General features: G+C 39.3%; 1 protein-coding gene and 1 pseudogene across 16 annotated transcripts; one reads left to right on the top strand and one right to left on the bottom strand.

Annotated features, from left to right (window-relative positions):
- Positions 1 to 2063: 2063 nt before the first annotated feature.
- LOC148293728 (uncharacterized) lies at positions 2064 to 3751 on the top strand (annotated as a pseudogene).
- Positions 3752 to 6859: 3108 nt separating this feature from the next.
- Positions 6860 to 11898, bottom strand: LOC110772691 (pre-mRNA-splicing factor 38-like). Of its 16 annotated transcripts, none has more exons than XM_088255231.1 (9): positions 11727 to 11898; positions 11580 to 11655; positions 11071 to 11133; positions 10626 to 10736; positions 9882 to 10226; positions 9160 to 9281; positions 8971 to 9061; positions 8522 to 8719; positions 6860 to 7464 (listed from the first exon to the last, which is right to left on the bottom strand). In XM_088255231.1, the coding sequence occupies exons 5-9, from the start codon at positions 10169 to 10171 to the stop codon at positions 7032 to 7034; spliced, it is 1134 nt and encodes a 377-aa protein (XP_088111357.1). In that variant the 5' UTR covers positions 10172 to 10226; positions 10626 to 10736; positions 11071 to 11133; positions 11580 to 11655; positions 11727 to 11898; the 3' UTR covers positions 6860 to 7031. The 16 variants fall into 16 exon arrangements, with proteins under 16 accessions (XP_088111357.1, XP_088111356.1, XP_088111355.1 ...); XM_088255230.1 differs by having other exon boundaries at positions 9882 to 10173; XM_088255229.1 differs by having other exon boundaries at positions 10626 to 10732.
- Positions 11899 to 17874: the final 5976 nt, after the last annotated feature.

The raw sequence follows: 17874 nt of genomic DNA, 5'->3' as shown, positions 1-17874 counted from the left end.
TGGTGAAGGAAGAGACGGTGAGAAAGGCAAAGAAGCTGGTGAAGGAAGCCATGAAAGAAATTGTTTGAAATTGAATGGACTGGGAAGTGGGCACCAACTAAAAACTCCAATATTACTACTCTTGCAAAGGTTTCTATATTTCAATTCCTCACTATTATTTTTCTGTCTTAATTTGATTTTTTTTTTTCTTTCTCTCTGCTTTCTTTTCCTCCTTGTTTTCTCTCTTTTTGATTTCCCACGTTTTCAATTTTGTCGCGACAAACCTTTCTGAACGGACGCAATTAATAAGAGACAAGACAAGACGCCATAGAAATTCGCGACAAAGTTGAAGACGGTTGAAGCTGTGATTGCTAGGGTTTCTCTAAAACTACGTCCATAAATTGGAAGGAGTGGAAGAAAGAGAACGGAGAGAAAAAGAAAAGAAAAGCAGAAAGAAAATGTCCTATTCCTTCCAATCTTATCTGGATCTTAGTTTAGCTCCGCCAATACAGACAAGGGTGCAACCACTTGAACCTATCTGGGCGCCCTATTTTGTGTCCTCACGAGGACCCGTGGCCGTCAACGACTCGTTACTCCTTGACAACAATGTTGCCATTGGAGTTCCGAGAAGTTTGGTGACTCCCAGGGATCTGCGCATACTGGGAATGAGGAATGACAACCGCATAATGAGCGATGTTGTGGCAATGGGCGTGCAGAGTGCGGCATGTATCGCAAGTGTGGGGCATCGCCTCATTGCAAAAACTCATGAGGTGCAATTCTTAAAAGCTCAGTTGACGGCAGAGCAGAAATTGGTTGATGAATATCAGCGTGACAACAGATGACTGAAAAAGGATAAGACAGAGAGGGAAGAGGAGCATCGACACCAGCTTGAGATTTTGTGGGCAGAAAATGAAAAGTTATCAAAGATGATAACTTTTTATTCTAAAGAGATGCCAAAACGACAGGAGGCCTCGGAGCGACCGAGTAAACGCAAACGCGGAGATCACGACTCTAGTTTTGCTGAAGCTAAGATAGTGATTTTTGGAAGCTCAAGTGATGAGCCGTAAGAATCTGTGCTTGAAAACCCGGGAGAGGAGATTCAGAGCGCAAAACTAAAGGCTCCTATCGTGCAAATTTGAAGCGTGGCCAGATGATGACGATAAAGATGATGAGGAAGAAGAAGAAGAAGAAGATGATGAAGAAGAAAGTGTTATTGTTTGTTTATTTTTTTTTATTTATAATATATATTGATGATGATCACGTGTACATAAACTAATATATATATTTTTAGATTTCTCTGCCCCTTGTGCTGATCCACTTTAACCAAGCCATGCCTCATTGAAAAAGAAATTCGCTTTCCAACTTTTTTTTTACTTTTAGTTTTTGTACTTTTTTTTATGTAACAAAAATGAAAAAGCAGGGGAAGGAATCATGTTTTGGGAATGATTACAAAAAAAAAAAAAAAAGGTTGTAACAAGGATGAAAAGTAGTAGGGGAAGGAATCATGTTTTGGAATGATTACCCAAGACCCATCATTAAAATGGTTAGTAAGAATGAAGCCATGAAAGACAAAGAAGCTGGTGAAGGAAGAGACGGTGAGAAAGGCAAAGAATCTGGTGAAGGAAGCAATGAAAGAAATTGTTTGAAATTGAATGGACTAGGAAGTGGGCACCAACTATAAACTCCAATACTACTACTCTTGCAAAGGTTTCTATTTCAATTCCTCACTATTATTTTTTTGTCTTTATTTGATTTTAGTTTTTTTCTTCTTCATATAAATGGAGTAACAGATATATGATGTAATTTGTTTCTCAGATGGATAAAGAATGGCTACAATTTAACAGGTTGACCATATATAACTTGAAAGAGTATTAGGTTTTCAGTACTATTAACTTTATCTTTTTTATTAAATAAAACTTTATCATAGATTTTCATATGAATATAGAAAGGGAGCACGTTAGTTTGTCAATGTAGCACAAAGACATGTGGTAAACTTAGATATTATAGTATGCCCTTGTTTGGAATGCAGAAACCTACAACATCACCACTTTAATTTAGTGTATGAACACTTGGTCATAAAAGGCATGGATCCTGTGTACACCACTTGGGTTTTTCATGGTGAAAGTCCAAGTAATAATGTTCAATATGAAGATGTGGAAATGCCTGAGGCATAAAGGTTGCACCATGACTTTTATTTCCAAAATGATGAAGTTGAGGGGTAACCTTGTGAAAGTAAAGAGGCAGAAATTGAAAATTTTGTTAGAGAAGTTGAAACTCCTTTGTTTCCTGCTTGTACTAAGTATACAAAGATGTCAGCAATTGTTGCTTTGTTGAAGTATAAAGCAACACATAGTCTTACAGATAATTCTTTTGATGAAATGCTTCAAATTTTTGGTGATATGCTACTAGAAAATAACACACTTCCTGGTTCATTATATACAACCAAAAAGATATTTAAGGCATTTGAACTTGGATATGAGAAGATACATGCATGAGTGAATAATTGTTGTCTATTTAGAAATGATCTTGAGATGGTAGAGGAATGTCCTAAATGTGGTTCTTCGAGATGGAAAGTGAATCAACGCAATTCTAAAATTGAAAAGGGAGTCCCTGCAAAAGTATTGTGTTACTTTCCAATAGTACCACGATTGAGGAGGATGTATGCAATAACTGAGACAACTGAACAGTTAAGGTGGCACTCAACACATAAAAGTCAAGATGGTAAGATGAGACATCCTGTTGATTCCTTGGCATGGGATAGGATAAACAAGAAGTGACCTTCTTTTGGATTAGACCCTCGAAATATTAGATTTGGCCTTTGTACTGATGGTTTTAACCCTTTTCAAGATCTTAGTTCTAGATATAGTTGCTGACCAATTATCTTGGTTGTATATAATTTGCCTCCTTGGTTATGCATGTCTAAGGAGAGTTTGATGTTGACTTTACTAATCCCAGGTCCAAAACAGCCAGGTAATGACATAGACATTTATTTGGCACCACTTATAGATGATTTAAAAGATCTATGGAATAATGGGGTGAAGGTGTATGATGCATTTAATAAGGAGACGTTCAACCTAAAAGCTGTTTTGATGTGGACAGTAAATGACTTTCCAGCTTATGGAAACCTATTCGGATGGTCTACCAAAGGAAGGTTTGCATGTCCAATTTGTCGTAAAGACACATGTGCTGATTGGTTGACACATTGTCACGACCCGACTCCCTTAGCACGATATTGTCCGCTTTGGGCCCCCCTCTCTGCCCTCACGGTTTTGTTTCTGGGAGCTCACGAGCAACTTCCCAGTGGGTCACCCATCCTGGGATTTCTCTGGCCCCCAACTCGCTTAACTTCGGAGTTCCTAAGAATTCGAAACCAGTGAGCTCCCAAAAGGCCTCGTGCTAGGAAGAGAAGTGCCCACACATTTAAGCACTTCACCTTTCCCTCCCCAAGCGATGTGGGATTGCCTACCGTTCTTGTTTCCCCAAGACATGGGTCTTACAATCCACCCCCCTTGGGGCCCAGCGTTCTCGCTGGCACACTTCCGGTCGGGGTCCAGCTCTGATACCATTTAGTCACGACCCGACTCCCCTAGCACGATATTGTCCGCTTTGGGCCCCCCTCTCTGCCCTCACGGTTTTGTTTATGGGAGCTCACGAGCAACTTCCCAGTGGGTCACTCATCCTGGGATATTTCTAGCTGATTGATTAAAGGCAGCATTTTATTTAGTTGTTAATGGTTTTATCACCAACTACTAAAGTCAGGTCTGATGGATAGTATATGGAATCTATCATGAACATCACTTTTCAAATGTGATCAATTTCTGGTTTGCGTGAAGCAATATCTTTCCTATGTCATCAACAATAATTCAATATCTAACACAGGGGACTTTCTCCATTGCGAAGTGCAAGTGTGCGGAGTGGATGCGGACTTCTATTTGTCACCGTTAGATTCCTTGTACGCTGTAGATTTAAAACATCATTGAGAACTTCTATTTCTATTAGAGCTTTTCAATCTTTTGGTAAGAGCCAAAATTTCCCGCGCTTACTCCTCCAATCTACTAACATCTGTTTCTTTCTTCCACCACAACACCTTCTCTTCCATGTGCTATCATCCCTGGCAATATCACAGCTGCTCCTCCAGGTTATAATATTTTTATTTCTTATTTTCAACACCTTCACTACAGTGTGCTCTCATCCCTGGCAATATCACAGCTGCTCCTCCAGGTTAGAATATTTTTATTTCTTTTTTTCAACACCTTCACTACAGTGTGCTCTCATCCCTGGCAATATCACTGCTGCTCCTCCAGGTTAGAATATTTTTATTTTTTTTGCTTTATGATATATGGATATTTTTCATTTTGCTTATACAAAGTTTTCTGATTTTCTTATGGTATGGGATTGTTTACTAAAAATATTTGGGTTTCGTTGGAAATCACGAAGGTTGGAATCGGAAAAACAGACAGCACTGATGTATGGGTTATATGGATTTGGCTACTAATTGGTCTTTGTTTTTGTATGGTTTTGGCTAAGTTATTCTATTTTGTTTTCTGGTACAGTATTCTTTGCTATTGTTTACCAATGTCCCATTGACCAATATTTTTGTTATTTTTTGCTTTAATAGATGAAACTTTAGAGATGGGAAGCCCACAAGGAATCGTTGTTTTATCTTAAATATATAATTTCTTATTTCTTATGCAGGTCCTCTTTGTGCAAGGATGCAGAAAATATTTCACCCAATATCAATAATGGTTCTGTGAAGTAATAGTCGATGCTTGTGGAAATTGAACTTTGAATGTAGTTGTGGCTGGATTAGTTCATTATTGTTCAAGCTATAATTTTGTACTTGTACACACAACGTCAATTATTGTTGTAGCTTCAATTCCTTTGTCTTGTAATGGAGTCTTGGGACCATCTATTTCAATCATTTATCTGTTTATATATTTTCTAAACTTTTGAAGATATCCTGTATACAAACTTTGCAAATCATCCAAAGAAGGCATGACTCTTTGAATCATACCGGGAGATCATAGTTAGCTTTAATATCCCCATCTGCAAATGAAATATAGTTAGTAATTGTAAACATCAGGTAAATACATAGTATAATTAAACAACAGATCAGCCAAGGTCGTATAAAAAAATCCCGCCCAGCAGTACAACACCTCACCAAACTCAAAATGAAACAAAAGTGAGCCAAGTTCATACGAAGACCAAGTAAAACCCAAACCCAAATCAGCGAGGATATCCCTATAAAAAGAAATAGAAAATCAATGTGGAGAAGAAGGGAAATGACGTATTGCATATACAGAGTCACAAATAGCAATTGATGAGGGTTCGAGTCTTTACATTTAGAATTGGTGCATTTCGACACATCCAAACCATACAAAAGATCATAACAAATTATAAAAGCAGAGAAATGCACCACTTTTAAATGCAGACACTCACGATTTTATGAGGAGATATCTAGATAATAGAACTGGGTTAGTGCATTAAAACCAGATGAGTACCAAAGTATATAAGTGGTAGGACAGTAGTAACGAAAGCAACGGCAAGCTAACTCCAAAGTCCAAATCCAAACAATTAATAGCAAGACCTACATGCGAAATGCACAGAAATATATAGTAGAAAATATACCAAAAAGGTTAAACTTAGCAGTCAAGTCTTTGCTTTTACCAGGATTGCATAATCTATATATACTTGTTGAAGCGTTATAGCTTTAATGTATCTAATTACACAGAGTTAAAGAATTGGTCTGTAGAATATTTGGTCAAAGGCTTCATCACATAGTTAATTACTAACATAATCAACCAGTCTTACTCTTTTGTGTGTGTGTGTGTGTATAAATATATAATTACTAATGTAATCACCCAGTCTTAACTCTTTTGTGTGTGTGAGAGAGAGAGAGAGAGTGTGTGAAAATATATTAGTGTTCCCGTTTTCATTTATGTTGATGATATATATAGTGTATTAGTGTACCATGAGCAAAACCAAGTTCAACAACAGAGCCAATGATGATGATACTAACCTATGTGTACCTTTTTGTTATATCAAAGGTGAAAATGCTTGGATGCTGCTACGGCTGTACTCCCAGTTCAGCAGCATTCTAGGCTTGGCTCCCATCCTCTAGCTTCCTTGATTGCTAGTTGTTGTGCGATGGTGAGACAAATTGGTGTTTGTTCTGTGAGCCACATCTACAGGGAAAGGAATGCTGTGGCGGATTGTTTGGCTAAGTGGAGCCATAATCTTGATCTTGGGCTGTGTGTGCTTGATGCTGCCCCAAGCTGGCTTGGTTCTTTATTAGTTGATGACTTATTAGGAGTTCCTAGAACTCGTTGGGTTAGTTTAGCCTCTGGCTAAGTTTTTTGTTGGTTTGGGGTTTGACCCTCCCTTTTTACCCCCCCCCCCCCCCCCCCCCCAAAAAAAAGGTGAAAATGCTAAAAGAGTTGATATTGGTGTTGCTCATGGTACTTTCAGGGTGACTGGGGAGCAAGAAAGTTCAGGTAACTTGAATTTGGTTCCATCAAAATTCATGCCGACTAATTGCTGAAGTCGAGAATGGCAAAGTCCCTAACAAAGATGGTAAGTAGGGAGATCGATGGGGAAGACAATTCAAAGCAAGAAGATAGCAAAGCTATGGAAGAATGAGGTGCCCAGGAGTTATGCAAGAAGAGGATTCTAATGGGAGGCAAGTGCAGGCCAGTGAATTTATCTGGCACCCTTCAGTATGATGAAAATGGCATTTTGATAACTGAGATCATACCATGATATGGATGGATCTTGTTCTAAAAGTATTTAGTCCTTGTTATATTAAATACTGTTGTTAACGCTTTCACAAATGCACGGCAATTGTTTTAGTCCATACCATACACAAAACCAAGAGTTACAGTTTATCCTGAAAAATGACTGCCTGAACAATCAGTAAAAATGATCTTTACATGAACTCGAGTGCCACTTAATGGATGTACAGGAGATACTGAAAGCACTAGCTGTAAAAGGTTCACAAATCCAAAGACAGATGAAATACATTCACATTAACATGAACTAGTCAACCAACATTATCACATCTTCAGAGGTTTCAATCCAAGAGATGCACGGAGCCTGTTCGCTTCAGCAATCTCTGGATCTGGATGGTCTGTCCCATCAGTCTTCTTCTCCTTCTTTTCTTTCTTCTTCTTTGACTCCTCACGAGTGCCATGCTCATCATGCCCATCCCGTCTCCTGGGACTCATGCTGCTGCGGCCATGTCTTTTGCGATTATCCCCACCCTCACGATCCCTACTCCGACTTCTGCTCCTTGAATAGCTCCTCCTCCTGCCACGATCCCTCTCTCGCCTATCCCGCCCCCTATCACGACCAAGATCCTTTTCATCTCTTAGTCGATAACGGTCCCAATCCCTATCTCTGTCTCTATTCCTATCTCTTTCTCGTCCATGTCCGCGTTCCCTGTCATAGTCTCTATCCCTATCATAGTCTCTGTCATAATCGTGGTCCCTGTTTTATGGGAGTAAATAAGGAAACATAAATGGCAGTGTTAGCTTCAAGATGACAGTTTCAAATTCAATCCTTTTTTTAACAACAAACAGTAACTATATGGTAGAATTCAACATTTACAAATGAAAATAACCACAAGGCTTCCCAGAAAAAGAACCAATGACATTCAATTAACCAACTTAGCGGGATTTACTCCAAATGCCAAATAAGAAAAGACACAACCGACCAGGGAACCATATTTACACTGCAGGAAAAATGTACGATCCATCATACTTCTCACTGCACACTGTCAGTGCAGAGAAACCTGGCAGGATCAGGGATATCACTATAGGAAGCCATTATATAACACCTATGGCTTAAAATGCCATGGTAGAAACTTCAATGACATATGAATGTACTAGTCTGAATTTGAATAGTCAGACAACAGCTTCCACTTTAAAAGTCATTATTTTTATGATGTAAAAGTCTAATAAATTTCCCACAACAGCTACAAGACTGGTTCATCCAAAGACAGGCAGAACCCAAATGAAAATCAGTTGAGATAACTTAAATGGATTTTATGTTTACCCAGACACTCATTTATAAAAGGGAAAAAAATCAGTTTAGACTTGCTTTATTTTCTTTTCTTTTGGCTCTCATTCTATTACTCCGTGCTCTCAGCTCGGTTATCAACAAAATGGTAACATTCAGTTTAATTCAGATATCACCTGAAGATCCAAAATATCTCCGCTCACACACCATAGCACAAAGAATAAAAACCCAACCAATCTAATTCCCAGAGCTATTAACCAAGCCTTCATCCCAACCGACCAACACACACACACACACACAATCCAGTTGTGTTAGAATTAATATATGGTAAACATAAAAAATTTGTATAAATGAAAATTGTTCATTCTCAGTCAATCATCACGATTCAAGTAGTCTGTACTGTACCTTACTATGTTAAATATATATATATATATAAATATTAGAAAGAAACATCTATCAGTGATCAACATAAACATTACTTCCATGTCTAAAAAACAAATCATATGCCACAAACAGAGAAACGAACCTGTATCTGTGACTGTCACGTCTTCTATCCCTGTCCCTTTCCCTTACAGGGCTTCGGCCACGATAATAATCCCTATCATGGATTTCATCATCCATTCCATCAAGTTGATCGTTCTCCTCTTTCTCTTCCTCCTCCTCAAAGTCCTCCTCCAAAGCACTTTTTCTCAGTTCCAATGAACCAGTTGCTTCCAGAGTCCATCTGTATGAATATAGCAAGAAATTACATACACAAACCTAAAATTGTAGAAGTAAAAATGGACCCTCATGGAAACCTAGAACAGGGGAGAGATACAAGGGGCCAAATACAAAAACAGGCCAAGATGCATTCCAAACGTAAAGAAGGTTGAGGATATTCAACTATGTCTATAGTAAAAAAAAAAATAAAAAAAAAACAAAAGAAGCCACCATGATAAAATCAGCTAGGAAATTTTTATTCCAATAAATAACCACCTTTTCTTAATTCGTGGCATCGCAATGTCACATGAGTAATCTTTTGTCAGAAGTTCATCAATAACCTCATCCACATGCGTCAAGGCATAATCTGATACAATTAGAGCAAGAGATTATTAGCATTCTCGTTAAAATCCAATAGTAAGTATGCTAATCAATGCAAACTTCACAGATGATCATATAACTTACTCCCATCAGCCAATTTTCTCCTCAACTTCCGATAGTCATTGTACAGAGGCTCTAGGTACTGGTACACATCAGTATCGGTGCCCGTAAGACGCAAATAAAATGCACCAAGTATCCGGACATATCTGAAACCCAAATAATAAATGTTAATTTTTGGATACGCAAAAATGCTCCTTGTCCACATTAAATATGAAAAATAAATATATTCAGCGTTAAGAATCATAAAGCTACTTCAACCAGAACATAACAAAAACAGTCTCCACCCTACCAAACCAACTTGCACTATTATCCCAACCCCTTCTGTTTCGACCTTCCTAAACAAAAATTCACAAACAGAAATCACCAATTTCCTCTTCATATCATATAAACAACAAGACTATTATTTCCCGTATCCTTCCATTACCTCCACCTAACACAACAAAGAATATCAGATATATCTCCTACATTTTTTACATAAAGCAAAACAATACTATTCCTTTCATACATATATCCAAACCACCCAAAATATCTCATTCCGCATCTGAAAGAATTCAACATCTAAAACACAAATTTCGGATTAGGATTTCTCAGCAAAAACCACAACACTCCACAAATTCCCCTTCCTTTCCCTTCAACACTAATTCTCCCAGCTACCAGAGCATGCACATTGTTAATCACATAAGCACGTCCAAAACCAATTCCAGTTACTAATAAAAGCAATTAATTAACTGGACAATAAAACTCACTTGTAGTCGTCGTTTTTTATGAACTCAATAACGATCTCCTTCTCGGGCTGGATCTGAAGCATCTTCATCACGAGGCACATAAAAGGCGTGGGCTTACGGTTACCTCCGAAGGTCCCACCGATGTGGTCAAGCTCCATGGCTTTGTCCACTAGGGTTTCGGCCGTCAACCCGAAGCACTGCTCCTTCCAGTACGTGTTCTGGTATATCTTCGACCGTACAATCTTCTCCACCAGGTTCTGTGGGTTCGTCCCCCTTATGCTCTTGGCCGACGGGTCTGTACGGTTCGCCATAACTGGAAGGCGAGAGAAATTGAAATGGAAAGCGGACGAAACAGAGACCCTAACCCTAAAATCAGAGTGAGATAGAGATAAATAGAGACTAGGCGTGGGCACGGTCCGGTTTGGACCGGTTTTTGTTAAAATATAGAACCTGAACCGAAAATGCAGACCGGTTCGGTTTGGACCGGTTTTGCTTAAAATCCATACCAAAATCCGAACCAACCCGGACCTACCGGTTTCCGGTTCTCACGGTTTGGGCTTGCTGTAAGCCCAGTTTGGTTTTTTTGTGTATTTAAGCTTCAAGACCATCTGATTTTTAAAATTTTTGGGCCTTAAACATCACAATTGGCCCAATTCCCATATTGAAACAATCACTATTCTTTGACAAAAATAATAAAACAATCCAATATTAAATTTAAAATTACAACCAACATGAAAATACACATAATAAAACAAATTAAATTACCGTCAAATTTAAAATTATAACTCCATTCTTTTGTTCTTTTGTTGCCGCATCTCAGAACACCGAGTACACCAAGTGAACCTAGCAGATCTTTTTAACAAAGGATTTCACTGGCTAACACCAACAATAACATCAAACTACAAAATCTTTTTAACATTCATCACTTTAAATAAAACATAGCTGCTCAAGAAATTAATGCACTCACTTTAAATAAAACATAGCTGCTCAACAATAACAAGCAATTGAACTGTCATTCAAATTTATCATGAATTTAAATTATGACCCTAACTAACTTTTGCAGTAAACAGAAACAAATATTGGAACTGAAAGCAATACTCACCTAAAGCAAGGAAAAATCATATTATAAAAAGGACTGCAAATATTGAAACACAATATTGAGCATGGAATCAAGAGAAACGATGTTTGCTTAAAAAGATTATCAGGAAACCTTCTTATTCACTTGAACTTCAAACTTTTTCACAATATGAGCAGCTTCCAATTTGCCACAAATCTGGAAGAAGAATATGCAGGGAACAATACAATGATAAAAATCAGTATAACTTATCAAATTGCTTCACTTCCTTACTCTGTCAAAAAATAGATTGGCACCAATTGTTACACACTCGTGATGGTTTTTCCAGAACAAGACATGACATATTCAATGAATACAAATCAAAATAAACAGAAAATCAAAAAACAAGATAAACAGAAAATCAAAATACTGTTTGACTCCACCAACAAAACAAAAATCAAAAATAAATCTGCAAAGGAGAAGACATAAATCTGCAAACAACAATCGGTAGCTCCTCCAGCATTGATTTTTCGCAAGGAAGGAGCGGGTAAACAGATGCACACACAATCAAAACCTAAATACCCAAACAGATGCAAAACCCTAGTAACAGAATCGAAGATGAGCTGAAAGAGAGAGAGAGAGAGAGAGAGGGAGATGAACAGTACCTGAGAGAGAGACAGAGACAGAGAGCTATGCGAGACGAAGAGGTGGACGCTGCGAGCGAATGGAATCTCCGATTTGCTGGAGGACAGAGAGGGTCAGAAAATCGAATTGGGGAAAAAAAAAAGATAGAGAGAGAGAGAGAATCTGACCTGCGTGACGACGGCGACTGAGAGAGGCTGAGAGAAGAGCGGCGGTAGAGAGAGGCGTGACGTGATGGCTGAGAGAGAGGTTTGGAATCGGTTGCGGCTGGCTGAGTATGAAACGAAAGGGGAGGAAGAAACGTAATGGGATGGGAGGGGAGGAAAAAACGAAGAAATAAAAAACCCTAAGTCACTTACGGCTATTTTATTTTGTGTAATCCTGTGTGCGCTACCTATGGTAGTAGCATACACATCATTCATAATTTCAAATATAAATATATATATAATATAAAAATATATATATTAATTAACTCTATTGGACTGATTCGGATTGGACCGGTTCTTTAGAGTGAAAAATCGGAACCGGAATCGGTCTGAACCGGTTCGGTTTGGATTTATTTCGGTTTTTGACTTTTCCGATCAACACGGTTTTTTTCGGTTTTTTTCGGTTTTTTTCGGATTGGTTTGGTTCGGTTTTTGCGATTTTCCGGTTCCAATGCCCACCCCTAATAGAGACGTTGAGATAGAGATAAACCGAAGGCTTAGCAAGACCCAGGTCTGTTTTTCACCTCATAAAGGCTCCAAGCCCAGCATCCTCACAATCTCGCAGGCTCTTATATGAAGGGAGTCTTCCACCATATTTTCAAAACCTAGCCCCCTTTCCAAGAGCCCAGACCCTCTCCTAGTTTCAGCCAGCCCTAAGACCTTGACGAAAGGCCTCTAAGCCCAAATCCACCTTTTTGCCAAAATCTTTCGATGACCGGGCCCTCAAAAACCTTCTCCCCTCTTAGATCCTGCCAAAACCCAAAAAGGGCCTCAAAATCTTTCCGATCCACCATTGCCGTTCGGCAAGGGTTAGGCAGAGTAGATCGGAGCACTAGGTCCAAAATATGACCTAGCTCCTTTTTGCTGACCTAGCTCCAAAAGATGACCTAGTTCCCAAAAAAAAAAAAAAAAAAAAAAAAGGGGGCGGGGGGTGCTGGAATGGCCGAACAGCAAGTAGCATGCAGAAGGAATTTGGGGACTGCCCAATGGCTGACCTAGCCACAAAAAAAAAAAAAAAAAATTGCAGAAGGTAAGGAGAGAATTGCTAACTTTTTTGCTGACGTCATTAAAAAAAAAAAAATCATTGCCAAATCTGGAAGCCCCCAGCCCTTGCTTAAGGTACTTAGGCCCTAGAGAAAATCATTGCCACTGGACCATGCAGAACGACAAGGCCCATGTTCAGGCCATGGCTTACATCACGCAAATTTCTCTTGCCTAACCCCTTGCAGCCCAGCTCCACAGAGCACAAAACCCAGCTCATGAGGCCCACCTACCAAGAACTTGGAAACTCGCGGCATCAAGCCCCTAATTCTTCCTTCCGAAGCCTTGAAGGCCCAGCTCCAAGGACATGCCAAATGTCCACAAGGTACCCAAATTTATGAAAATAATAATAACAAATGCACACTTGCATTCTTCCCTTTAGCACCCTTGTGCATTTGGCAACGCCTTATGCCTTCGGCACCCTCGTGCCCATGCCACATTGCCTTGCGACATGCAAGTTTTGTGTCGTCTTCGGCACCCAAGTGCCTAGTCACATTGCCTTGCGACATGCAAGCTTTGTGTCGCCTTCGGCACCCTTGTGCCTAGCCACATCGCCTTGCGATACACAAGCTTTGTGACGCCTTCGGCACCCAAGTGCCAAGCCACATTGCCTTGCGACATGCAAGCTTTGTGTCGACTTCGGCACCCAAATGCCTGGCCACATCGCCTTGCTACACGCAAGCTTTACGACGCCTTCGGCACCCAAGTGCCTGGCCACATCGCCTTGCGACACACAAGCTTTGCGACGCCTTCGGCACCCAAGTGCCTGGCCACATCGCCTTGCAACATGCAAGCTTTGCGACGCCTTCGGCACCCTTGTGCCTGGCCACATCGCCTTGCGACACGCAAGCTTGGTGACGCCTTCGGCATCCAAGTGCCTAGCCACATTGCCTTGCGACACGTAAGTTTTGTGTCACCTTCGGCACCCTCGTGCCTAGCCACATTGCCTTGCGACACGTAAGTTTTGTGTCACCTTCGGCACCCTCGTGCCTAGCCACATCGCCTTGCAACACGCAAGCTTCACACCTTCAGCACCCTCATGCCTAGGCACATCGCTTTGCGACATACTATGATGCCCTTTGGCACCCTCACCCTTCAGCGTAGTGTTTTTGCTGCAACTTCTCTCCCTCAAATGTCCTTCTTACCCGAGGACTTGGGGGACTGGGGAGAGTGCACTATATGACTTGGAAGATGAACTACAGTGTGGCTCAGCCAGTGCGCTTAAAGTTACAAATCCCCAAGCAAGAAGTACTTTCTTACTCGCGAACTTGGGGGACTACTGTTGACACCGTAACTAACCGAGCAACTAGCTAAGCAAGATTAGCCACGTGCCATGCTTAGAGAGGTCATCACCCTCACCAAAGAAGCCTTGCCACATGTCACTACTATGGGCAATGTCAAGAGTCCCACATTGGAAGACTACAAGAGGTGAAGACTCCCCCTCACCTATAAAAGAAGACTGCTCTCCTCTTGGGATGGGATCGGATCTTATGTGATCCTAGGCTGGGCTCTCTCTTCAGGACTCTCATGCTAGCCTGGCCTTCGAGTCCTAGGTCCCTGTTGCGTAGATTTAGCTCCACCAAAATGGATTAAGCTGCATCCTCAACTTGTGATACTCGCAAGTGCACGAACCGTTGGTAGTATAGCATATGTAAGTGCGAGGTCGATTCCACAGGGATTGGTGATTGAATGATCCAATTTAGTTTCCCTACACAAAATAGAAACAAAAACAAAGAACATAAAACAAGGAAGAAAGAAATAAGTAACTCAAGCAAATAAGTTCCCAAGTTCAATTTAGATTAATGGATTGATTCTAGCTAAAGTATGATTGAGCCATGGTGTGTGGTCATAACCTTGTGTTCCTAATTCCCTAATTTGATCATTTGTTGTCTAACCTAAAATTAAGCATTAGGAACCCATTAAGCATAGAAGAACATTTTAAACAACCAAGTATGTATCTAATCCCTGTTGTCGAATGTCCATACATACTCTTCCTATTCATAGTTCAATTCGAATTAAAGCATGGTGTATACTCTTAATTCAAACCAAGATAGCTAACATGCAAGCCTAAATGGTGATCAATCATTCAAACTAGCATATTAACTTATAAGCATAATGAATAAGAACAAAAACCATAATTGAAACTTGGAAACTAATTCAACTTGAAAACTTAAGAAAAGAATTTACATAACAAAGAAAAATAAATTACAACTAAGAAAACATTAAGGAAACTAAGAGAACTTTGAGGAAGAAAGGAAGTGTTTGAGAACTTTGAGGAGGGAGAAGAAAGTGTTTGGGAACTTTAGAGAATTTTGGAAGAACATGTGTTTGAGAGCTTTGAGGATTTTGGAAGGGAATGTGTTTAAGACATGGGGAATTTGGAAGAGAGTGTTTGAGAACTTGGAGGATTTGGAGAAGAAAGTAGAGAGGTGTTTTGAGAGCTTTGTGGATTTTGGAAGAGAGTGTTTAGGAACTTTGAGAATTTGGAAGAGAGTGGTTGAGAACTTGGAGGATGTTTGTGAACTTGGAGAATTTGAGAACTTAGGGAAGGAAGAGAAATGTGTTTGTGAAGTGTTTGAGACATGGAGACTTTTGGAAGAGAAGGGAAGTAGAGAGATGTTTGAGAACTTTGAGGATTTTGGAAGAACATGTGTTTGAAAGCTTTAGAGAATTAGAAGAAGAGAAAGGAAAAGTGTTTGATATTTAGTACAAAGAAAATTTAATAGAATGATCTTATTACAACAATTGAGAACTACAAAGGGAAACTAAGAGAATTTGAGGGAGAGAAGGGAAGGGAGCTCTAGAGAAGTGCTTGAGAGCTTCCCCCCTTGGGGTGTTATTACAAGCTTAGAGAACTTCCCTATTTATAGGCCTAGGGGAAGTGAAAATCAGAATTCAATAAGACTAATGCATACAACACTTGAATAATAAAATCTGAAATGGTTGATGCACTTGTATTAGAAAATCTGAAATGGGTGATGCACTTGTATTAGAAAATCTTGAATTGGTTGATGCACTTCACCACTAAATCCCACCAGCAGCCCTAGCTCATCTTCATGTCACCATGACCAAGCTTCCAACCAGAAATGATAGCTCATACCTAGCTCACCATGACCAAGCATCCAACCAGCACATGCTGAGGTCAGCATGACCAGCAACTTCAAGGGCTTACAACTTGGGCTTCTCTTAATCAAATTAGGACTTTAAGCACTCTAAATTGAAGTTCAGAATGTCTTCTTTCCAGCCATATGTTATTTGGGCCAATCCAAGGTCGGAGGAAGAAGTTAAGGCCGAAACAAATTGCTAACTCATTTTCCGCGCTGATAAGATCCATCCTGAGCATGGTTCTGTGTTTGCTAGGTAACGGACTCCAGATTTATCCAATGGGGCTGAATGTTTGATATGTTATAGTACACACCAATTGGAGCAACTTTCATGAAGAATGTGGCCTCATCCGAGCTATGTAGGTTGCTGAAACAAAGCTTGCAATATGACCTACGGAACTGGACTGGCAGGGGGCTGTAGCCATAATGAATTTGTCTTTAAGCTCTTCATCAATTCATCCAAATTAGGCCTTAACAAGCTTGAATTGCATGAATTATGTTCTCCAAAGCCATCATTGTTACCTAAAGCTCAATTAACTGAAAGATAAACACAAAAAGGATTAAAAGCACAAGTTTAACTCAAAAACATAACCAAATCATAAGCTAGAAGGGTAAGAAATAATATACAATTATGAACCGATCAAATACCCCCAAACCTAGATTTTGCTAGTCCTCGAGCAAAACAACACAAAACAAAGTTAAAAACAAAACTAGAAGTTAACTAAACCACTTTCGTAGGTAACTCGATTGCATTTAGCATATGCAACAAGCCTTTAAACCTCTAGGCATCCCTAGTAGGAGGAGTTGTGTCTCCTGAGGGTTTAACAGATACGATACCCACAAACGTTTTACTGACTCTGTAAAACAAAGTAATTAGAAAACTTAAAGATTGTTAGTCCTTAAGCAAAACCAAAACCAAAAACAAACACAAAAACACAAAGAACTTAAAACAATTTTTCCGAACATTTTCTGAAGAGAAATGACTCATGCACATGACTTAAACGTTTTAACAATAAAAGCTCAATTTTTAGACATTATTTACAAAGCGGCAAAGTTCTAAACACAATATGCTCAAAGTGTAGTAGTGTGATAGCCAAATGCAACAAATTCCCCAATCTTAGTTTTCACACAATTTCAAAAATCATACAAAGCATAAGTTCAACTTCAAATCTCACCAAAGTTGTCCTCTCACAAATGAATCACTCAGAAGAGGGCTATAATGCACACTCAGTTATAAACATGAGAATAGAGTTAAACCATAAGGGACTTAACTCGCAATAGAAATATGAAGAACTTGCATTAATATGATCTCAAGAAGGATGTCAAACACTTAAAAGTAGAAAAATGAATGCAATTCAACCACATGACATTTAAGATCAATTTAGGTCTTTAACATGGGTTGTAATGGGGCCAAGGGTGTAAGGTGAGTAAGAAATGAAGGATATGGATAATACAAAGTCCAAGGAACTCGCAATGCAAGAGCATAAAAAAATTGTTTACAAGACTTCGAATCATCACGATTAGATTTTTTTCTTTTACCTGATCAAAACTCCTTATACCCTTCATTTACATTGATTCACTCCTTTCCTGAACAACCACCAATTTATTTTGAAGGCCCAAAAATGAAATTTCATTCAACCACCACTTAATCACAACTTTTCTCTTTTCTTTCACCAATTGTGTGATTTTTTTTTTTCTTCGAAATTCCCAAACTTAGTATGAAAAACACATCCCAATTAAAGCTCATGAGTTCTTTAGAAAGGTAAATATTTGTTTTTCAGGCTAAGGCGAGGAAATATAATTGGTTAAATGAAAGAAAAGGTTTACATGTAGGCTCAAAATGGTTAACAATGGAAAATCATGCTTAAGCATGCATAAGGTTAGCTTGAAAGGCACAAACGATCCAAAGAGGGCCTTAATATCACTTCTTAAATGTCGTGAAGTCAAATTGCATAAGAATGAATGAC

This window comes from Prunus avium, chromosome 6 (assembly GCF_965620075.1).
Source record: "Prunus avium chromosome 6, drPruAviu1.hap1.1, whole genome shotgun sequence".
Taxonomy (NCBI): domain Eukaryota; kingdom Viridiplantae; phylum Streptophyta; class Magnoliopsida; order Rosales; family Rosaceae; genus Prunus; species Prunus avium.
This window is presented reverse-complemented; position numbering and strand designations above follow the sequence as displayed.

Excerpts from the sequence above, each read along its gene's own strand:
- LOC110772691 (XM_088255231.1), bottom strand. The coding sequence starts at position 10,171 with ATGGCGAACCGTACAGACCCGTCGGCCAAGAGCATAAGGGGGACGAAC. Across the intron at positions 9,282-9,881 it reads ATAAAAAACGACGACTACAA|ATATGTCCGGATACTTGGTG; the intron begins GTGAGTTTTATT and ends TTTGGGTTTCAG. Across the intron at positions 8,720-8,970 it reads ATGCCACGAATTAAGAAAAG|ATGGACTCTGGAAGCAACTG; the intron begins GTGGTTATTTAT and ends ATATTCATACAG.